This window comes from Helianthus annuus, chromosome 11, assembly GCF_002127325.2.
Source record: "Helianthus annuus cultivar XRQ/B chromosome 11, HanXRQr2.0-SUNRISE, whole genome shotgun sequence".
Lineage (NCBI taxonomy): Eukaryota > Viridiplantae > Streptophyta > Magnoliopsida > Asterales > Asteraceae > Helianthus > Helianthus annuus.
Window position 1 is genome coordinate 86,315,562 of NC_035443.2, and position 24,839 is coordinate 86,340,400.

The following is a 24,839-nucleotide window of genomic DNA, read 5'->3' on the forward strand; positions in this document are numbered from 1 at the left end:
AACGATTAATTATTTCACGAAGCTTTCGAGTTTCAAGGGTTATGATCTAAATTTCAAAACGGGTCGGATTTTGGAAATCCATTTTTGACGAATGTTACATAACTACATCTCTAAACACACATACCTTGCTCAGATCAATGCTAAGATCCGTTTAATGCTCCATCCACCAAATTGTTAGATGATAACAACGAGATCCTTTCGCTATAAAATCTGGGAATTCATAATACTTGACAAAACCATTCATTAGTCGATAATGCAAAATGGTGACATCTCCACCATTTGACCCGTTAGTTCCAAATGTCCAATTTTTTACCCCTTTTTAAACATCAACTTTAATTTCTTATCATACCCACATATTCCGACCCGTATCAAATACTTGTCGGAACGTCATACTTCACATATTTACTTACCATGTTCGTAATCAATACAACAAATAGATATTCTACAAAAGGGGTGTAAGCTTACTTACCTTGCATCCGGATATGCTTCCCGTGCGCATTAGTTCCGTTTGACCCGCTTCCTTCCCAAGCTTCCATGTCGCTTATCAAGCATCAACTATCATATATCATTCTCAAGATAGTTAGCTTGTTCATCATTCATCACACGGATCTTATTTCGGGAATTACCATTCAAACTCAAAACATACTAATCTATCAAATCCTAACCGAAATCCTTTAATCATTTACATACGTATGTGATTTCAAACATCATTACAATAACGTATCATCATTATACAAAACCCACTTCATAACTTCATTGTTAATCACTTACTAGTGATCTAAGCTCAATTATCTATAATTTCATCATACCCTTGGCGTGTGTACAACCTTCTAAACATAAGGTACAACTAATTCATGCACAATCTCCTAATCTCATACATAATTCATCAAATTCTCCTACTAATAACATATATTATTCACACATAAACATTCAAACATATTACCATCATAGTTCTTTCAATTCCTCTAGTAAGAACCCATCCTATCCATCATAATACATCAACAATCATGATTAATTGAACATGGATGATCATTCAAGTCATCATTCTTACCAAAACAAATGGGTTTCACCTCTAATCATCAAATTAGCCCAAACCATGTATAATCTTGGTTCTATATCATGACATTAACACCTACTCATACTCAATTCATACCAATTCACGATTTACAACATAACCCATCACATTCAAAGTCACCAAACACCAAAATTCTACTTACCTTGTGTTCAAGAATGCATAGATGATCCAAAATCGAGACATGCATGGACTCAAGATCACATCTAGGGCTTGAATTTGCTAAATTTATGATGATTAGGGGTTTTCCCCCTTTCTCCTTCCTGATCCACGCGACACACACACCTAAATGTGTGTGTGTTTGTGTTTTAACCCTAATTAACCATTCAAGTTCCATTCTTAACATGTTTGCCCCCTAAGGATTCATTCCTTTATTATTTTTAGCTACCCCTTTTAACTAAGTTAAATAGCCTAGTTATTTATTTCTTGATATGTCCTATAGGAACATACGATAATATAAACATTCGGGTTTTGGGGTGTTACAAGTCTACCCCCCTTAAATAAGGTTTCGTCCCCGAAACCTTTCTCATTTTCTCGTACACACCCACATCCATGGTTGCAAAAGTCGCTAGGCGTTCTCTAGTCAGATTCGGGAGTACTCGGGAGGTACTCGGGAGTATTCGGGAGTACTCGGGGAGTAATTGGCCTGGGAGAAGAGTACTCGTGCCTCGGCAACCTACCTTGTAGCGAGTACTCGGGGAGTACTCGGAGCCTAGTCGGGACTTTTACAACCATGCCCACATCTATGTTTGACTTAATAGTTACATCATAATTATAAGTAATCATCCTATCTCATTTCATAATTATTGATACACTTGACTTCTTCTTAACAAGTCTATACTTTCCATAGTATATTTCCACGTAACATTCTCATTTCCTCGACTCGTTAGTAACAGGTCAATATACATATTTCTTTTAACTTATAATAATGCTTACCTTCATATGATCCGTTTATAACAGATTTAATACCTTCATCTCATCCTTTAAGATTTCATTCTATAGACACATTGTATAACATTTAACTCTTGTTTTGTTATCACAACAAAACTACTATTTCATAGTCACACCTACGTGCTTAATTCCATAGTTAACATCGTTCTACATTTCTATAGTTATTTGTACCATGCTTACCCTTACGTTACTTTCAAATCATCCTATTCATTTTACATTACTATTACTCTCATTTCATGCATTTCTTAATTGCCTAAGCAAGCGTATCATGCAGGTTCTTCATACGAGAGTTCAACCAAGACCCGACATTTTCGCTCAAAACTTTTAAGATCTAGTTCTTAATGACATAGTTCTCTTCTTACGTCAACTATTAAAAGTTAAATATTTCCACACCCTACCATACCTATTCCATCATTCATCTCATAGGTCGCTTTCAATTTACAAATCCATATCTATCTGGTATGTGTTAAAACATTATACTTACTTTGATTTCATTTTGTGCTTCTGCGATCCGTAAACCAGATCGATCCGCTCCTTCGCGCGTACTGACCGTACCAGGACAGCTTTCATTCAACCTTGTACTGAGCTTTCACTCGTGCACATTCGTTCACCAATTCGATTGGTTTCATCACATTGAGAGTTCTACCATTAACATCTACAAAACCAGCGATTAGCACTTTTCATTCATTATGCTAGGTGATTACTCACCTATAATTCTTTTACAATTTCCTACGTACATGCTATAGCACATTCCACATTTCATTCCCTAAATTCAGTTCTTTTATTCTAGTTACTTATTATTTTTTTTTTGTCGACTTTTGCAGTTTAACTTTTCAAAGTCAAACCGACATTTCTTACTTGTCGTAAATGTATTGAGGTACACATTCGTACTTCTTTTACTTTTCATGCTTGCTTGCAAAGACATTCATTACATCATTTCGGTATTTTTTTTGTTAAAACTTACCCTTCTCGTTCATACTTAAACCATTATCCGGGTCGTAGCCCGTCATTCATTATGACTCCTAAGAGTTGATTACTAACACATCTAACACATAACTGGTTCAAAACTTCATTCTTTCATTTTTAAAACTTAGGTTTGCGTGCCCATTATGATCATTCTTTTGTTCATTTACTTTACATTCACTCATATGACTCGTTTGACACAACCATGGTCAAACTATCGACACATTCTAACGTGGACTAATTTAATCCTTTTTATAAATATTAAATCTGTCCCGCGGATTCAAACGTCACATCCATACCTTTCATTACTTCAATGTTTTGAATCCGCCTAGCGGTTCCAAACATACAATTCATACCTTTTCTTCCTTCTATGATTTGATTCCATCTCACGGACTCAAACATATCATTCACATCTTTCATTCCTTACATGTGTTGAATCCGTCTCACAGATTCAAACATATCATTTTCTGCATTTCATTCCTTGAATCTGTCTCACAGATTCAAACATTCCATTCATGCCTTTCATTCCTTGAATCCTTCTCGCGGATTCAAACATTCCATTCATATCTTATTGATCCGTACTTACTTACGGATTCCGCATTCTTCATTCTTATCATTCATACTTTTCATTCTTACATAATACTCTCGATTCCCTAAGAGTTTCACTACCCATTTCACCTGCACGTCCACATGTTACCCAATTCTAATGGACATACCTGCGATAATTACCACGGTCTCATGAACGTCATATGCTTCTTGCGTACTGGCCAGGTGCGCAATTCACATACTAATTTTGTGCCTTCAGGTAATCATCGCCTTATGTCCGCAGTAGTGGGTCTCAGTTCGTGCTACATTTTTAAAACCTTACCAAGACAATACCGTTGTCTTCCATTTAATACTTACCTTCCCAAGGAGATTTCCTCCTTTTTCTTTTAACACCGATACTCATACATGTTGATATTGTGTACCCGGGTCCATCTGTCTATTCGCATCCTTTCCTGCCTTAGCATCCGTCTTAGACTGCATTCACGGATCATCCTCTTTAAACCTTTAAGCTTACCTTGCACATACAAAACTGTTAGTTTCTTTATATGAATGTATACATACATACTTTCATTCCATTTCTACCTTTAGATCTTGATCGAGTCAAGGATTGTACGGGTTCCTCATCACAAGAGCACACAGGTTTGAGTTCAAGTACCTACCCTCTCGTACTTGATTCTCTCAAACCAGGGCTCTGATACCAACTTGTAAGACCCTAGTTTGCATTTGACAAAAGTCGCAGCGGAAGTTTAAGCCATAAAATTTCTTTCCTTATAAATACCTTGACTTACTTAAAATTTCATTTTTAACATAACTCTTTCGCAGAAAGTCATCATTCGACTCATTTACAATTAAAAATATAACATGAGTTTACTACATTACATACACCAACGTTCCCGTACAATCCGTCTTGTGACTCGATCCTCTATCTCTATTCCTTGATGATTCTCCGTGACCCGATCAACCTGCACTCACCACATACATTCGTAACGTTAGCACACATTATAAACATAAATAATATTTCTCCTTGTTGACTTTTCATTTCATTATCTCTTTACATTCAAGCTTTCCATCTGATTATACAATCCGTGGTGAGACTTCTTTATTGTACCTGCGTTACACTTCGTTCCCAAGGCACGCTATTAATATTGTCAATATTCAATTTCAATAATTACATGCGTGCATATTTTCCTACATACTTATCTATACATACGTTCACACATAGCTACTTACATACATATGTACCTACCTATATACGTATGTGCCTAATTACGTGCATACCCATATACGTACATACATGCCTACATACATACATACCTATTACATGCCTTCACACAAACCTACATACATGCATACATTCGTACGTACTCACTTGCGTACATATACATACTACCTACATACACATCTACATACATACATTCAAACATACATTCATTCATACATACAACCTATATTCATACATATATATACATACATACCTCCATATGTATCTACACTACCTAAAACAAGGAATAAATTAATCATTCTTAGCTTATACGCGTTTAAAAACGGTCCAGACGGGTTCGCAATGCATCAACGGTTAAAATAAACGATTTTTGCGAAACTGACCCCCGTCGCGTCGCGCCACGGCCTAGGGCCTTCCCCGTCGCGCGGCGCCACGGCTTGATTTCATCATATTGTTGCAGATGGTGCTGTATAATTCCCAGCATGACTCGATTTCACGGAAACGAGCATAACTTCCTTGTTTTTGATCCGTTTTACCCGATTCTTTTTCCTACGCGACCGTAATTTAATTCTCCATCACATGGAGTGAAAATCCAATATTTTGACTACCTAAATTCATGACTTTTAAGGCTTCGGCTTATTACCCTTTTACCAAATTTTGACCCGTTCATGCATATATCAACATAACTTGTTTGTTTGACCGTAACTTCTTATGAACCTAATAATTTCAACATTTGTCTATCATAAAAGATTAATTTCTCGGATGTCTTGCATCCTCTTAATCCATTTTCGCTCAAGAGCTTATTTTGACCCATTAAGGGTATTTGCGCATTTTAAGGCTATGACTGACAAAACCATACTTCTCACTTTCACACTTGTCTAAAACATTTCACTTAATTAAACAACGTATTTCTAAACAATTTTGAAGATCGTTTGCCCAATTTACCCGTCAAGGGCGTTTTTGTCAACTTCGCTCCATCCTTTACAACAAAGGACTTCATTGCACATTCAACCAACCCTATCACTTAACTACATCTCTAAACACACATACCTTGCTCGGATCAATGCTAAGATCCGTTTAATGCTCCATCCACCTAATTGTTAGATGATAACAACGAGATCCTTTTGCTATAAAATCTGGGAATTCATAATAGTTGACAAAACCATTCATTAGTCGATAATGCCAAATGGTGACATCTCCACCATTTGACCCGTTAGTTCCAAATGTCCACTTTTTTACCCCTTTTTAAACATCAACTTTAATTTCTTATCATACCCACATATTCCGACCCGTATCAAATACTTGTCGGAACGTCATACTTCACATATTTACTTACCATGTTCGTAATCAATACAACGAATAGATATTCTACAAAAGGGGGTGTAAGCTTACTTACCTTGCATCCGAATATGCTTCCCGTGCGCATTAGTCCCGTTTGACCCGCTTCCTTCCCAAGCTTCCATGTCGCTTATCAAGCATCAACTATCATATATCATTCTCAAGATAGTTAGCTTGTTCATCATTCATCACACGGATCTTATTTCGGGAACATTCAAACTCAAAACACACTAATCTATCAAATCCTAACCGAAATCCTTTAATCATTTACACACGTATGTGATTTCAAACATCATTACAATAACGTATCATCATTATACAAAACCCACTTCATAACTTCATTATTAATCACTTACTAGTGATCTAAGCTCAATTATCTATAATTTCATCATACCCTTGGTGTGTGTACAACCTTCTAAACATAAGGTACAACTAATTCATGCACAATCTCCTAATCTCATAAATAATTCATCAAATCCTCCTACTAATAACATATATCATTCACACATAAACATTCAAACATATTGATGCGTGTCGGTGTGTATATAATTTAGATGTATAATTAAGCCCTTTTTACACTTTTAGCCAAGTTTTAAATTTATAAAACACGATATTTACTAACACTAAACACACATATGGGCAAGTGCACCCATCGTGGACGTAGTATAGTGTTGGTAAGATACCGAGGTCGTCCAAGGACACAAGAGCTTTTAATACCGGTTTATCCTCAACGTCTAATCAAATCAAAAAGGTTAGAAAAATGTTTTAAACTAAGAAAAATAAAAACTAACTAAATGCTGAAAATAAAAATAAAATAAAAACAGATAGACAAGATGAATCACTTGGATCCGACACGTGTATTAGTATAACCTTTGATTATTTTCGCACTTTTGCACTTGTTTAAGAGATTATCTTAGTTATTGTAGTAGGCCCCTCTTTTGAAGGCGACGTTACCCTCAACCCAGTAGTTTGAGTCAGCAAGGATACAATCCTAAAGGGTCGGATTATTGAAAGATAATGAATTAAGTTATTAATGCAAATTATGGTAGGCCCCGCTTTTGGCGGTGACGTTACCCTCGGCTAAGTAGTCTGAGTCAGCAGGGATACAGTCCTAAATAGCCGGATTATAGTATTAATAGTAGTTAACTTATGAGGGGGTCAAAGAGTTTGGATCCCCGCCATCCAATACCTATGGGCATTGAAGGAGATCCTACTAAATTTGACCCAGGTCCCAAGCAGGACCTCTAAACGCTGAACAAGGGCAAGACCTTTACCAAACCGTTCCCTTAACCCCCGACCAGGTAGCCAACATACCTCCATATAGACCGTGGAGATATGAATGGTGAAAATCTTTTATTTTATATAGACAGTAAAATAATGCCAAGACACCACGGACAAACGATAAGGAAAGATCACCTTCAACATAAGTAACTAGTTATTAAAGTCATTAATACAAAACCAAATAAAAAGTGCAAAAGATTAAAAATAAAAAGTATTATACTAAACACTTGTCTTCACCAAGTGATGTAAGAGACTTAGGCAAACATGGCCTTGATTGTCAAGAACTCTTACGATCAATCTTGGATCCCGAGACGACTCACACACTCTACGATGGAAAATGGATGATGGTGGTGGATGATGGTGTTATGGTGGTGGTGGGTGGTGGATGAGGTGTGAGAGAGGTGGTGTGCCAAGTGATGAGTTGAAATGAAGCCAAGCACTCCTATTTATAGGCTGAACAGAAGCCTGGGCACGGCCCCGTGTCCGCTGGACACGCCCCCGTGCCCGTCTGACACTCTCTCTCTTCATTAATTGTAATTCGCAATTACAATAAATGCACCTGCAGCACTCTGACCACGCCCCCGTGTCCGCTGGGCACGGCCCCGTGGTGGGCAATAGAAGCTTCTACCACTTTGTCTTTTGTGCCAGGACTGACCATTCTGGACACTGCCCCGTGCTCGCTGAGCACGGCCCCGTGTTGAGCTGGACACGCCCCGTGTCCGCTGGACACTGCCCCGTGTTCAGCTGGGCACAGCCCCATGCTCAGCTGGGCACAGCCCCATGCTCAGCTTTCTTCTTGTTTTTGCTTTGGGAGATGCTGTTGAGGAGTCGGGCATGCCACGTTTCTTCCTTTTCTTTGTATTTATGTTGGATTTGGCTGCATTTTTGCTTCTTTTGTTCATTTAAGCTCTTTTAACCCTGAAAATACAAAAGGAAGACAAAAGCACACTTTTTCCAACATTAGTACTTAAAAAGCGTTAGTTTTATGCCTCATTTGATGTAATTTATATGTTGCATTTTACACACATCAAATACCCCCACACTTGAATCTTTGCTTGTCCTCAAGCAAAACTCTTTAATATGTGGCTTACACTCCCAAATGGAATGGGTAGAAGAGAAGGTTTTGGGCTTGTCTTGAGTGTCGGGAATCCAAGATCTTTATTGGGTTTTATTTTTATACTATTTACAATCCTATTCGTTGTGATTTATTTAGAACGTTTCATAAGAGAAATTACTTATTTGGGCATAACATGCCTTTTTAAAATTTCATTTATATACAAGTTCACATACCTCACGGGGGATCACTCAACACTCGGCCGAAGGTGTATTTTTAGTGAATCACTCGAGAGCGGCATGGAACTTATTCCTACCATAAGCTTGCCAAGCAATCAATCCTCCTCCTTTTTAACTTTATACCTTTGTAAATATCAAGAGGACTTTTTGGGTGAAGGGTTAGGCTTGGGCTAAAGGTGGGTGGTTGGGTTAGTGGTTAGTAAAAGGGCGAAAAGCGTAAAAAGCGTCGGTTTTCGTAAAACACTTTGTTTTTTTTTTCTTTTTTCTTCTTTTTTTTTTCTTCACTTTTTTTTTTATTCTTATGAAGCATTTTTCAAACAAGGTTTCTTTTGATGAGCTTGTTTGTTTATTGCTAACTTCATCTTTTTTTTTTCTTTTTTCTTTTTTTTTTTTTTGTGTCACAAGAAAACCGAGCTTTGTTACTAAAATAAAGGGTTTAAAATGAAAAAGGTTTGGTGGGTAAAGGGTGTTTGTTTTGGGGAAAGAAACGAAAAGGTTTAGGCTCAAAGGGGTTAACTAGGGGGATTTTTGGGTAGGTGGTAAAAAAAAGGAAAATTAATGGTGTAGAAATAAAAAGGGGTTAGTCCTAATGCCTCCATCATTTACTTACTCGGGTTTAAGTTGGTAAGGACCGGGAATGTATCATCGTGGCAAGTTCTAGAGTCGTAAGAACCAAGCGGCTATTCACACAAGAAACGAAAAATGAGCATTTAGTTTAAAGATGTATATTTGTATGCTCAATAAAGGCTCAAAACTCACTTTTGTGGGAATGGGTTTTTATGTGATCAAGTATATATAATCAAATTTTAACTAAGATTGTCATGTCGTTTCATAATCTTCTTATTTGGTTCTTTTTATCACGACGCTATCGGTTGTAAATTTATAAAAATATAACCTTTTTAGAACTTGTTATTCCCAAATTAAACCAAGACAAGTAAAAAAAAATTGAAAAGTTTTTGAAAAAATTTGGGGTGATTAGCGGTTCCAATAGAGTTTTGTGTAAGGCTTGTTATTAGGACTTGCAAAATTCAAGGTTTTAGCATCCCCCCACACTTAAATTACACATTGTCCTCAATGTGTCCCAAAAATAAGTTTTTCGGTTGATTAAAATGTGTAAAAGTGGGTTAAAAACAAGATTTTATGGTACTGGGTAGCTGAACACGGGGTGGTGTTGGCTGAACACGGCCCCATGTCCAGACTGCCAGTACCAAAAGTAAACAGAAGGCTGGGCACGGGGGCGTGTTCAGTGAGCACGGCCCCGTGTCCAGGTACCTGAACTGGGCATTTCTGCAGATTTTTGGGCACGGGGGCGTGTTGGGTGAGCACGGCCCCGTGCTGAACTTGCAGTAGTGAAGAAAAATTGTCGAGAGGCTCTGTTTTTGCGCATGGGGTGTTGGTTCAAGCTTCCCTTAGTATCCTTCACCATCCCGAGTGTGTTTTATTCCTGCAAATTAAAACTAAACTAGAAAGCATAAAAGTTAAACTAATCTAAAACTAAGGATAGTTCCGCGGAATGCCTCCATGGTGCGCCACGTTTATAAGGGTCCTTGGCTAGACCCTCCTTATCGGGTGGTTCAGGCTCATCTTCAATTAGGGGGTCATTATTGCCAAAAGGATATTTCATTGAGTGCTCAAGATCTATGCTCCTTTTGAATGCCCCTAATTGAAGAGGTAGATTGTTGTACTTCCAGTTTTTCAAAGCTTCATGAGTTTTTACAAAAGGTGTTCCCAAGACTAGAGGAGCGTCATCTAGGATGACACAGTCGGTTGGAATAACCATTTGATTTTTTTGAACCAAGACATCCTCAACTACACCGATTGATTTTATTACTTTCCGATTGGATAGAAAAATGGGTATTTGAAGTGGAGAAAAATCACTAATACTTAATTTTTCGAAAATGTAGTTAGGCATTATGTTAACACAAAGATCTTTATCAATGGTGATATTACTAATAAATGAATTTTGAAAGAAACATGGAACCGGTGTAATGTTAATTTCAAAAGGATCTTCTTTTATTAGCGAGGTTTGATCATTAGTTAACTTAACACTTACTAAGTCTTTGATTTTAGCACTAGTGTTTAACTCTTTTAAAAACTTGGCATGAGGGGTTATTAAACAATGATTTTCGAAAGTAGGTGACAAGAGGTTAATTTCCTCAAAATTAGACTCTTCTTGAATTTTAACATTATCGGACTCACCATTTTCGTTGTTTAACTCATGTGTCGGTTTTTCACTTTCTTGTTCTTCCATTTTTACACTTTCAACTATCTCTACGTTATTATCATTTTTTAGCTCTTCTCTTGCGCGGGATTCCTCTTCCCTTGCGCGAGATTCTTTTATGCAACATTCGATAGTTTTAATGTGTTCTAATATCCTATTGGTCACTTCGGTGAGATTGAAAGAATTTGGATCCTCAAAGCTTGAATCCGGTTGTTCGATCCTTGGTTCCTCATAGTACTCATATGAAGTAGATGGTTCACACCATTGTTCTTCATTGTAAGTATATGATGGATAAGGGTCGAAACTTTGTTCTTCATAGTACTCATATGAGGTGGGTTGTTCACGCCATGGTTCCTCATAATAAGTGTATGAAGGTGGTGGCTCATATGTTGAATCTTCAAAGTATGAGTATGAAGGCTCATACCTTGGTTCATCAAAATATGAGTATGAGGGAGGAGGTTCATACCTTTGGTCTTCATAGGATGTGTATGAAGTTGATGGCTCGTACCTGGGCTCCTCATAATGGTTGTATGAATTGGATGGTTGATATGAAGTATTATATTGAACCGAGCGTGTGTTACGACAATTAGTGCAATAATTACCCCTATAATCATCCTCATCATAGGTGTAGTTGTAACCTCTTGAGTATTGATCCATAAGAATCACTCAACAGACCACAACTGAGTCTCGGGACCAGAAAACAAAAATAAGACGGAAACAGAAGCTGGACACGGCCCCGTGTTGGGTGAACACGCCCCGTGTTCAGGGTCTGTATCTGGGCGTTTTAATTAAAGTTACTGGTCACGTTGAGCACGGGGGCGTGTTCAGTGAGCACGGCCCCGTGTTCAGACTCTGTATCTGGGTATCTACTCTAAAAATATGCAGCACGGGGGCGTGTTCAATGAGCACGGCCCCGTGTTCAGGCTACTGTAAATGCAAACTAAACTAAAATGCAGAAAAATTTTGCGTGTTTTAAAAAGGTTTTGAAAAACTGATTAGGCCGTTGATTTTAAGCTTTCTTAAAATCCTTGTGTCCCCGGCAGCGGCGCCAAAAACTTGATGTGCGTTAGGTGTAATATGTTTTAGATGTATAATTAAGCCCTTTTTACACTTTTAGCCAAGTTTTAAATTTATAAAACACGATATTTACTAACACTAAACACACATATGGGCAAGTGCACCCATCGTGGACGTAGTATAGTGTTGGTAAGATACCGAGGCCGTCCAAGGACACAAGAGCTTTTAATACCGGTTTATCCTCAACGTCTAATCAAATCAAAAAGGTTAGAAAAATGTTTTAAACTAAGAAAAATAAAAACTAACTAAATGCTGAAAATAAAAATAAAATAAAAACAGATAGACAAGATGAATCACTTGGATCCGACACGTGTATTAGTATAACCTTTGATTATTTTCACACTTTTGCACTTGTTTAAGAGATTATCTTAGTTATTGTAGTAGGCCCCTCTTTTGAAGGCGACGTTACCCTCAACCCAGTAGTTTGAGTCAGCAAGGATACAATCCTAAAGGGTCGGATTATTGAAAGATAATGAATTAAGTTATTAATGCAAATTATGGTAGGCCCCGCTTTTGGCGGTGACGTTACCCTCGGCTAAGTAGTCTGAGTCAGCAGGGATACAGTCCTAAATAGCCGGATTATAGTATTAATAGTAGTTAACTTATGAGGGGGTCAAAGAGTTTGGATCCCCGCCATCCAATACCTATGGGCATTGAAGGAGATCCTACTAAATTTGACCCAGGTCCCAAGCAGGACCTCTAAACGCTGAACAAGGGCAAGACCTTTACCAAACCGTTCCCTTAACCCCCGACCAGGTAGCCAACATACCTCCATATAGACCGTGGAGATATGAATGGTGAAAATCTTTTATTTTATATAGACAGTAAAATAATGCCAAGACACCACGGACAAACGATAAGGAAAGATCACCTTCAACATAAGTAACTAGTTATTAAAGTCATTAATACAAAACCAAATAAAAAGTGCAAAAGATTAAAAATAAAAAGTATTATACTAAACACTTGTCTTCACCAAGTGATGTAAGAGACTTAGGCAAACATGGCCTTGATTGTCAAGAACTCTTACGATCAATCTTGGATCCCGAGACGACTCACACACTCTACGATGGACAATGGATGATGGTGGTGGATGATGGTGTTATGGTGGTGGTGGGTGGTGGATGAGGTGTGAGAGAGGTGGTGTGCCAAGGGATGAGTTGAAATGAAGCCAAGCACTCCTATTTATAGGCTGAACAGAAGCCTGGGCACGGCCCCGTGTCCGCTGGACACGCCCCCGTGCCCGTCTGACACTCTCTCTCTTCATTAATTGTAATTCGCAATTACAATAAATGCACCTGCAGCACTCTGACCACGCCCCCGTGTCCGCTGGGCACGGCCCCGTGGTGGGCAATAGAAGCTTCTACCACTTTGTCTTTTGTGCCAGGACTGACCATTCTGGACACTGCCCCGTGCTCGTTGAGCACGGCCCCGTGTTGAGCTGGACACGCCCCATGTCCGCTGGACACTGCCCCGTGTTCAGCTGGGCACAGCCCCATGCTCAGCTGGGCACAGCCCCATGCTCAGCTTTCTTCTTGTTTTTGCTTTGGGAGATGCTGTTGAGGAGTCGGGCATGCCACGTTTCTTCCTTTTCTTTGTATTTATGTTGGATTTGGCTGCATTTTTGCTTCTTTTGTTCATTTAAGCTCTTTTAACCCTGAAAATACAAAAGGAAGACAAAAGCACATTTTTTCCAACATTAGTACTTAAAAACCGTTAGTTTTATGCCTCATTTGATGTAATTTATATGTTGCATTTTACACACATCACATATTACCATCATATTTCTTTCAATTCCTCTAGTAAGAACCCATCCTATCCATCATAATACATCAACAATCATGATTAATTAAACATGGATGATCATTCAAGTCATCATTCTTACCAAAACAAATGGGTTTCACCTCTAATCATCAAATTAGCCCAAACCATGTATAATCTTGGTTCTATATCATGACATTAACACCTACTCATACTCAATTTCATACCAATTCACAATTTACAACATAACCCATCACATTCAAAGTCACCGAACACCAAAATTCTACTTACCTTGTGTTCAAGAATGCATAGATGATCCAAAATCGAGACATGCATGGACTCAAGATCACATCTAGGGCTTGAATTTGCTAAATTTATGATGATTAGGGGTTTTCCCCCTTTTCTCCTTCCTGATCCACGCGACACACACACCTAAATGTGTGTGTGTTTGTGTTTTAACCCTAATTAACCATTCAAGTTCCATTTTTAACATGTTTGCCCCCTAAGGATTCATTCCTTTATTATTTTTAGCTACCCCTTTTAACTAGGTTAAATAGCCTAGTTGTTTATTTCATGATATGTCCTATAGGAACATACGATAATATAAACATTCGGGTTTTGGGGTGTTACACAAAACACATCAAATAGCTTTATTTTACATGTTTATTTACTGATTTGAATGAATGTTTATCATATCACAACAATTCCATTTTATGATGATCATTAAATCATCCTACAAGTCTTTGTACAAGCACTTTATGCACATTTACTTCATACTCATCACACAAGATTAATAAATCTTATTCTTTCATTTAATATAACATATGACACAATTTTATCTCATTTCTTGTTCAGTCATTAAATCATCATACACAAATCATCAAACATATGCATCTTAACTATCATTCAAGAACATGCAACAACTTAGAAATTCACAAATATGTCTAGTAATTTTCGACCATAAGCATGAACATATACTAACATTACTTCAAATCAAAAATCATGATTCATTCTAACACATTTGCACATAATCTTGTTCATTCAAACAAACATCTTACAAGTATTATTGCAAACGAAATTTAAAATACAAACACTATATACATATATCCACACATATCACCACATTTTATTTGATTAAAACCATTTTCTTGTTTAGTATATTCAAGTTTGTGAAGAAATTCAAGTATTTGAGAAAATTGTCATCATCATCATTAAAATAAAAGAACATAATTTTAAAAATAAATTTTATACCTTTCAAGATTATAAATGAGTTTTTGATGATGGTTCTTGTGTTTAGAAGCTTGCATCTTCTTAAAAGCTCCATGGATTGATTTTCAAACATTTGAAAGAACCTGGAAAATATTTTAATCTTTAAAGATGAAACTTGAATTTTCAAAGTGAATGTTGTATGTGTGTGTACGGTTCATGAGGTGAAAGAAGAAGAAGAATTGTGAATTAATCAAGTATTGGAATTTGTTATGCATGTGTAGGTTGTGTTGTGATTGGACCACTTTCTTACAATCAACACTTGTCAAGACTAGAAGAAAGGTGTCAAACATATACACCCCTTTGGTCGTCACATACATGCTTATTTATACACGTTTCTTATGCACACACACACACACACACACACACACATATATATATATATATAATATATCTAGTTAAAACAGGTATTTAACTAACTACCGAGTATTTTATCTTGCGTTTAAATCGCGTTTAAGGCGTTTAAAATTATTTTTATCACTCTATAAAAATAAACTCGCTGTAATATTACTGAATAACATTTTATTTGCCTAGACTGGTTGTGTTGTCTGTATTTTACAGTATAAGCGCGATATTGCGCAGTATGCGCTTAAACTCAAAAAATGGCGTTTTTAAGAGTTTTAATTAATTTTTCTTCACGAATATGATTAAAAATAGAATTTTAATCATGACGGAATATTTTTAGGATCTTAACATTATCCGAGCGGTCACCGACGTTCGTTTCATATTTTGTTCGTTACGCAATAAGCGTTTATCTTATTATTGCCAACATAATTTTTAACAATGTTAGGATTTACTAACACATTAGATATCACATAATTACACCTTATTTACTAAACTGATGCCTTTATCTATTCATAACACGTGTCACACTAGTACGGTACGGACTCAAAATAGCTAGGTGTCACACTAGGCCCACTTATGATCGTGCGAGGCACGAAGACTCACGAAGGGCGAGGCCCATTCGTACACCATTTGAATGCAAAGTATATATAATAAAAGCATATACATGAAACAAATGCCAACATATTATTAAAAATACACAAGGGTTCTAAAAATAAAACAAATACAATAACGTTCAAGATGAGCAACGAGTACAAGGTCTAGAAGAGACCAAAGTTTCTAATGAGTTAGGGCACTTGTAGGTTAACTCACGCTTTTGGAACATCGTTGCTAGCACTATCTTTCTGAACGCAAATCTGTGAGTTCATGCCCTCCTTTTCTTTTAAATGTTTTCGGCTTTACAACTCTCGGGGGGGGTACATGTTTTCGATGGTATGGTTTAGCTATGGAATGAAATATTAAATCATGTGCGAATAGGGTCCTCTTAAGCGCGATTAATCTTTTATAAGACTGCGAAACAAGAGTGGTAGATCTATCGGGTGTAGCGAGCCCCACTCATGGGTCCTTGTGTGGTCGCATGTAGTGCTTTTGTTGTCCCAGCCGGGTGGACCAAAGGAAATCGTCTAGGGTTGAGTGCTTCCTATGTCGTCACACATATTAATGTCCTTGCAAAACATTAATGATCTGTTCATTAACGCTTTACATACCACATTGTTATATATGGACTCTCAAATGTTTTTAAGATTCATTTGGCGTGCACACAAAACACATGAACTCGCCAACTTTTGTTGATATTTTTAAAACTTGCATGTATTTCAGGTAAATGAATGGATCTTGGTGCAGTCGGTTCTCAAGAAGATTTTGGGTTATCATGTTAACGATGTCATCCTTTTGAAGGGGTTTGACCCATATATCTGATCTTCAATGGGATATAGGAAGCAAAGCCTTGCATTTTAAAATTATGTTGAATTAGTCTTTTGTAAAAACTTATAACTAATGTTGTCTTGTACTTTAAACAACTTATGATGTGTATCTGTTAACTATGTCAATGGATGAACATCATGTGTGTTTTTAATCATATAGTTGTTTACTTATATCGTATCTGATGAAAGCTAATCAAATTCACACCACGCGTTTCTGCTATCGAACGGGTGTGACAGATGGTAGGTGATTTATGGGGTCTGGAAGTTTGTTACATCGATTTGAACAAGGAAACGGATTGGTCGTCAACCAGGTATGATGCGGGTCGCAGGGTCACCTGTTGGGTCAACCAGGTATGGCAGTGGTGTATTGTGGTGGTGGATGATGGTTGTTGTGGTGGGGGTGGGGGTGGATGTGGATGGTAGTTAGACAGAGGAGGAGGAGGAGGGGCTATGGTGGTGTTGTGGAGGTTATATGGTGATGAGGATGATGGTGGTGGTGGGGATAATGATGGTGGTGGTGGGTGGTGGATGATTGTAATAATAATGAAAGCACTGGGGCATATACTATAGTAGAAGAAAAAGGGTAGTGTAGTCTTTTCACCCAAAGTCAAATGGTCAACTAATGGGAGGGGGTAAGAGTGTTATGAAATGCGAGCACGGAGAATCAAACAGCAAAAACTAGAAGATAGGGTGTCATTATGCAATCTGGGCTAAACCACATAGGGGCAAATTGCACTTTAGCCTTAATTTTTTTTTTTAAACAAAAAGCTAAATATGCAGTTACGTTTAATCTTTATTTTTATCAACATTTTGATATAAGTTTTACTAAATGTGGAATTATATTTAACATGAGGTGTTTTTTGCATCATAAACTATATCGAGTATCACAACCATACCAATACCGTAATGCTACCTTATCGAACCGAAATAAAATCGACCAAACAACATCGGTGTCGGTATAGGTATTCATTCTTTTTATCAAATTTGGTTTTCATACAAGTAGGTTTTAGTATTTTCCAATATCTTTGTTGTACCGGTACTACACCATAATTGATACGATATTATGTTTGTGTTTTTACTCTTTTGCACTTCAAGTATTTTTTGGTATCAGTAACGGATAAATTTTTTTTGTTAAATTAAGATGTAAATTTCTTTGAACTTGTATTCACTTTTTGGTATTGTAAACCATACCGAGTATGTGTACCGTTCCGAAACGTACCATTATCAACAGAAGAAGATCAGTACCTATATTTGTTTATATGGTTTTAATCAATATAAAACATGTGTCAATATCCTTTAAACATGTACAGACTTTAAATTTTTGATTAACTGAGACAAGTCTTGTGTAACTAAACTTAATACGAGTGTAAATTTTCTTCTTTTCTTTGTTTTGAAATATATACATGTGAATTTTTTTTAAAATTTTCACCTAAACACATTTTATTTAAGAAGTTAGATGGGACATGATTTCTGGTATATGTCTCGTGACATAATAGTACAAGTCCATAAGTAGATAGCTAGTCTTTTATTTAAGGCAGTGTGGTGTGGAAGCGGGGAGGAGAATGGGGAGGTGAGGTGGCAGGTTATCCGGTCGGGGAACACCCCCTCCTCCCACCCTTCGGTGCAAACGTGGAATTCCCCTGATCTTTCCGAGCTCATTTTTTTTCAAATGCTTGACGTAAGGTACTATATTTTTTTATCCAAAGAACATGCGTCAAGCATGAGTTGATTGAAAACTTTTTTAAACTCGACTTTTCTCAAACTCATTCGTCAAGATGGCAAAAACAAATGTGTCAACACTCATTTGGGTTTTTGTTTTTTAGTTAAAAAAATTGCACAAATGACGAGATTGCCAAAAACAGATAAATGGACATAAATGTTCAAATGATTATGCAACGATTACATTGCATTTTCGAACGTTTACATCTGAAATCTGAAAACCATATTTGATTACTAAAAGGCGGGTATCGAAAATCTGAAGAGAACCGTTAAAAATGTTTTTGTAAACCAAATAAGCGTCTCAAAAGTTTAACATGTTTTTCGCTACATGTACAGAGTTTTATTCAACAATCAAATATTTACAAGCCAAACTAAAATTACACATATAAGTTGTAACCAAATATGACATATAATTTAGTCATAACTCCTAATAACACTTTGATCTTCATGTTGACAGCCAACACGAGCCTCCGGCAACCTAGATCTATCGACAATAAGCAAAAAAGAAGTAAAGGGTAATCCAGTGATTCACAGCATAAAAATGAGGCATGTTTTGTCATTCATGCCAAAGCCACAAACCCATGACTACTAGAGATAGATGTGGCAATCTCGGCCTATTTACTTATGAAACCGCACGTTAATTACTGATTAAAAAACTGACAAAGTGTTTGCGGGCCACCTCAACCTGGCCTGGCCCGTTTGGATTCATACTGAAAATTCCTATTTTAGTCCAACACGTTTCGAGTCTTTTGGCCCGTTATACAACCTGCCTACGCCCATCATGCCACCTCTATCTACATATATGTGTTGTGGGTTACTAGAAGAAGGAAAAAATGGTACATACCGTGATTGGTCAGGTGTGCAGATAATTAGCAGCCATCATAAGTTCCAGTGTCATTTCAGGTTCAATGTAGAATTCAGTCTCCTTCCCACTGCAATTTTAAGGTTGAATGATAAAACGTTATTTACTAAAAGAGATTAGCTACCAAGAATATGGAAATGTCCTACATGATATAATTAATGAATAATGAATAATAATCATAAAGCACAAAATAGTGAGCCTAAATACACCATCAAACTTAGAGTATGATAATGTGACAATATAGTATGTACAATTTATATTTGTTTTAACACACTATCATGCCAGATTATCTGATACTAAGTTTTGATATGTGTAGTAGTGTCAAGGGTCCATTACTCTTTGAAAAAATATACAACTTTTCATCCTCACCTAGATTACATATACGCATTGACATATAACAAACCAAATGCCTCCTTCCATCTCAAAACAAATACAATACAATACAATACAACATTTGACTTGGCATGTAATTTAATAGAAATGTTTTGACAATTAATATAAATAAATAATATATAGTCCAGTAGTCAGTAAGAACAAAATAGAGAAACTTGTGGACCAAAATGTCACCAATATTTTGTGATAAATACCTAAATGAAAGTCTTGATTTTTTTTAATGTTTAAAAGGGGAATAAGGGATTCCCAAAAATATCTCAAAACTTCTATTGATTATGTTAAATGTTTAAATATAGAATCTAAAATATCAACATATGCCCATATGCCATATGTACCATGAACGTTGCTGTTAGCGGAAATGTTTAAGCTTGTAATAGAAGACTAAACATTCCACTCCCAAAATGAAACTGTAATCAATACATGCTCATATACACTTTTCATATTCACCTAGAATATAAACACACATTGTATATTAGTGATATATCGGTTATCGGTCCCCGCTAAGATATCATAGCAAAATATCGGTCAGAATATTAATACCGATAACATCGGCGATATTGACCGGTATTTGATCCATATTAGACCAATATTTGATTGATATATCACCGATTTTCTAGATATGAGTACCTTTCTTCTTAGTTCTATCATCCGTCTTTCTTCTTATTGTTGTTATTAGCCACCCGGGGTGGCATGTTTTTTGTCCGTGATGAAAGAGTTTCACGCGTGAAACATTGCAAAACACCGCCACCACCCACACTTTTCAACGCGTCAAATTAAGAACGTGTGATATTTATCACGCGTTAACATTCGAAAATTATACCGTTGGGCTTGAGTCCGTTGGGATATTTGACCGTTTGAAAGGTTTAGCTTTTTTTATTTGCAACATTTAGTTTTTTTTTTTATGTTAGTATGTAATTTAGGTTTTATTTAAATGAAATTTATAAGTTATAATTTTAGTTTTTTATTGTTAATTTATAATTTAAAAAAATAAAAATAAAAAAGGTTGTGAGTGATGGAATTCCATCACAAGTGATGACCATTTCCACTAAAAAAAGTTGTGAGTGATGGAATAATGGTTGATGACATGGCGGAACTTGATTGGATGTTGTGAGTGATGGGTGATGACCACCCCTACCCCCCTTAGGGTTTTAAGTCTTAATTGTTAGTTTTTAGTGTTAAATGTTAGTGTTTTAAGTCTTAGTCAGTTCCTACTTGCTACATATGTTAAGTGTTTTGTAAGTTGCAAAAGGTTAATTTGTTAATGGTAGGAGATATACTGAATTGTTAGTGTTAAATTGATATATATAAATTTAGCATGATATTAAAAATACCGATATCCCACCAATATCCCACTGCGATATCCGATATTTTACCGCATTAACTACTTAGCTCCTGTCTCAAAATAGAGTTAATTGCCATTTTCGTCCCTGTAGTTTGTCCAATCATATCAGTTCAGACCAAATTTTAAATTTGTACCATTTTCGTCCCTGACATTCTTGAAACATGCTAGTTCCGTCCCAAAAAACATGAGTTAACTGCTATTTTCGTCCCTGTGGTTTGTCCAATTATTCGATTCAACCTTAGTTTTTTGGACGAAATTGGCATGTTCAAAGAACGTCAGGGACGGAAATGGTACAAATTTGAAATCTGGCATGGAATGGCATAACTGGACAAACCACAAGGACGAAAATGACAGTTAACTCCTCAAAATAAATACAACACTTGAGTTAGCATGTAGTTTAATAGAAATGTTTGACAATTAATATATACTAGTATTGTGTCCACACGCGCTTCGGAGCGTTAACGCGAAAGAATAACAGCCTTGAAAGCTTATAAAATAAAGCCAAAACCTATAGATAAACTTACCCAACGCGAGAAGAGCGTATAAGATTTATGGCGTAAGCTATTGAACGATAAAGATTAAATTCTTGAAAACAAACATTAGTGATACAGTTGTCTTTTGGTTAAACTCTATTTTAAAGATCAAAGCGTAATTACGTAAATGTCGCTATGGTTTGTTAAACAATGTAAAAACCCTGTGCGTTGCGGTGAATTTTTCCACGAAAACTGTCTACACACGGAAAAGTAAGAAAAACCTTTACATGTTAGTTCATTACGGCTTGATATAAAATTTGAAAAAAAAATAATTTTTTTCAAGTCAAGCTGGCGTAAGCTATTGAACGATAAAGATTAAAAAAAAGACAGAAACACAGCAGCTAACACTTGTACTTTGTGCAGTGCAAAGTGTGCAAACCGAAAAGTGTGATTGGTAGTGCACCAAAATTCACTAAATGCGCTTATGTTTAATATAATATACCACTTATTAAGAGCCAAAAGAGAAGCTTGTGAGTCTTTATTTTCTTGTACAAGTAGCTTCATACATTATGCTCATAACTACTCTAAATCTCTAATCATCAATAAATCTTTAATTTTCTTGAACGTTTACAAAGAACAAAAAGATTTCCAAAAAAAACCCCAAACTTTTATTGATTCTGTTAAATATACAAGAATTCAACCTAAAATACCTTCTTTGGGGGGGGCATAACGGATTCTAAACTAGAGTCCCTTTTCTTATAAAGATTTTCTTTTTTTTTTGCTTAGGATCCTAACACATGGAAGGTCGATGACACGCATTTTTTGTATACGATTTCTAAAAGGCACAAAATCACACAACTCCAACAGAAAATTCAAGGGACTGAATCTAACGCAAATCAAGCATAGTCAAAGTCTAAAAAAGATTGGGGGCACCTTAGATATGGAGGCAACATATGATGCCATATCTATCATGAACCTACCACACACAGTGAAGACCAAAAACTTAACAGTTATCAAAAACGTTCAAACTTGTAAAATAGAAGATAAAACAAACAAACATCAAAGCAATGAAAGATAATAAATCAAAAAACTTTCGCCCCCAAAAATAAAATATTGTAATCAATCTGTAAAATCCCACCTCGCCTAAAGATTTTCTGACCATGATCAATGCCCATTAATGTATACCTAGCACTCGCAATGGAGTTCCCATCCCCTTCCCCATACTCAAATTATAATATATATATATATATATATGTATGTATGTATATGTATGAGATTTTGTTCATTTCCACTCCTACATTAGAGTCCCCATCCCCATACCCCAAATTATATGGTTCAACTAAAGTAAACCCCCACATATGGGGGTTCACTATTCATCCCCTATCCTATATTTTAACGCAGTTGTAAGTGAAAAAATGTACGATCTAATTAATTATGAATATATGGGCATCCGATGTCGGTGGTTTTGAAAAATGAACAACTGAACACATAAATGTGTATTTTATCGGCGGGGACAGGGATTCCATTGCAAATGCTACCATGAATTGATCCCTCAACATAAACATTGTTATCTTCTAATTACCCCTTTTCACTTCATTCTCATTGTTTAAATCAAATTAACAATAATAAAACATGATAACAATTAACCTTGCGTATTGAAGCGACCAATAAAAGTACTGACAGATCTTCTCCAAAATCGTAGTACTTATCTCCGGAAACGTCACTTCACGATGCTCAGTTTCCGCAAATCCCCCTAAATATCCACCAATCAAACAGTCAACAAATCTCAAATCAATCACATAAAACTACCAAATCCGTACAAAAACCTAAAATGTTCCTACTCAAATCTCATAATCTGAACAAATTGTAAACAATTAGGGTTAGGGTTTGTAAAACGAAAGAAGGAGCAACCAACACTCCATAAATCTCAAATTAAACACATAAAACTACCAAATCCGTCTAAAAAACCTGGAATTGTTCGATCTATATCGCTAATTTGAATCAAACTGAAAACATTTAGGGTTAGGGTTTGAAAAATGAGAAAAAGGGACCTGGAGATGTGAGCATGTTGCGGATGGTTTGGGAAACCATGGCGGCATTCTTGTCGATGACAAATTCGAATCCTTCAGCACTGATTAGCTTCACTGTGTCTTCTTTCTTCATCGTATATGTTCGTTGAGATTTTGCAGAGGTTATGGGTTTGTTATCGGTTCATTTGGTTTTATAACTTGGTTTTGAAGATAATAATCTATCCTCTATGGGTACTAATAAATTATTTTAAGTTGGTTGTGAAATGAAGAGTAAATTACTAAGTTTTGTCTTTTATATTTTTCTCAAATTTCAGGCGTTATTCTTTACCTTTAAAATTGATGAGTTTTATCCTTAACGTTTCAAAATCTTGCACGTTATGTCCTTGAGCCCTAACTTAGTTAAATTTTTTGGTTAAATCAGATTACACAAGGCCGTTTTAGTCTTTTTACCCATTTATTTAATATATTTTAAAAAAGAAAAGAGAACAAAATATTTATAAAAATTATTATTATTAATATATCAGCTCTCTCTCCCCTACTCTCTCTCTAGCAAGACCACCACCATCAACTCATCTCACCATCAACTCTCTCTCTCGGCTTCACCCACCGCCCCTCACACAACCACCGCCGCCGCCCCTAATCACCTCCCACAACTACCGTAGCCGAACCCGATCTTCAGCGATCAAACCCATCAACAGATTGAACATCCGCCACCCACCCGTCACCATCCCACCACCAACCACCCACTTCCACCGCCGCTAACAACCACCATCAACCACCACATTCAATCTAATCCACCACCATCATCGATCCCGTCACTATCCTGCCACTGCCATCTCCAAATCAAAAATCAAAAACCAAAATCTCCAAATAACAACTCAAACAACCAAAAATCCCCAAATCCCCCAATCAACTCAATAACCAAAAATCCACAAATTCACAATCGTTTCAATGTTGGCAGCTTTAAGGATTGAAAGATTTGTGCAAATCAGAACAAAAATATACAAATGGGGTTTTAAAGAGATAGAGATAGAAAAAAATCAAACAAATTCATTTTTGATTCATTCGTTCGTTGTGTCGTTGCCGATTCAGCTTCAAGTACTCAACGTTTCAGGTTCATTCGTTGTGCCATTGCCGATTTCCAAGCCGGTTTCGATCGATGGATGTGAGGTTTTGTTGATTGATTCGAATTATTGTCCCGGTGCGGTGCTGTAGTGATGTTTCATAAAACAAAGATATGGCCCCTAATCACCTCCCACAACCACT

The 24,839-nt window shown here is 36.5% G+C and overlaps 1 protein-coding gene across 1 annotated transcript; it reads right to left on the reverse strand.

Annotated features, from left to right (window-relative positions):
• Window positions 1-18,730: 18,730 nt before the first annotated feature.
• LOC110890547 (elongin-C) lies at window positions 18,731-23,797 on the reverse strand. The gene is made up of 4 exons (XM_022138167.2): window positions 23,595-23,797; window positions 23,191-23,296; window positions 19,318-19,405; window positions 18,731-18,957 (listed from the first exon to the last, which is right to left on the reverse strand). Exons 1-3 carry the CDS (start codon window positions 23,704-23,706, stop codon window positions 19,327-19,329), a joined length of 297 nt encoding a protein of 98 aa, XP_021993859.1. The 5' UTR covers window positions 23,707-23,797; the 3' UTR covers window positions 18,731-18,957; window positions 19,318-19,326.
• Between the last annotated feature and the right edge of the window lie 1,042 nt (window positions 23,798-24,839).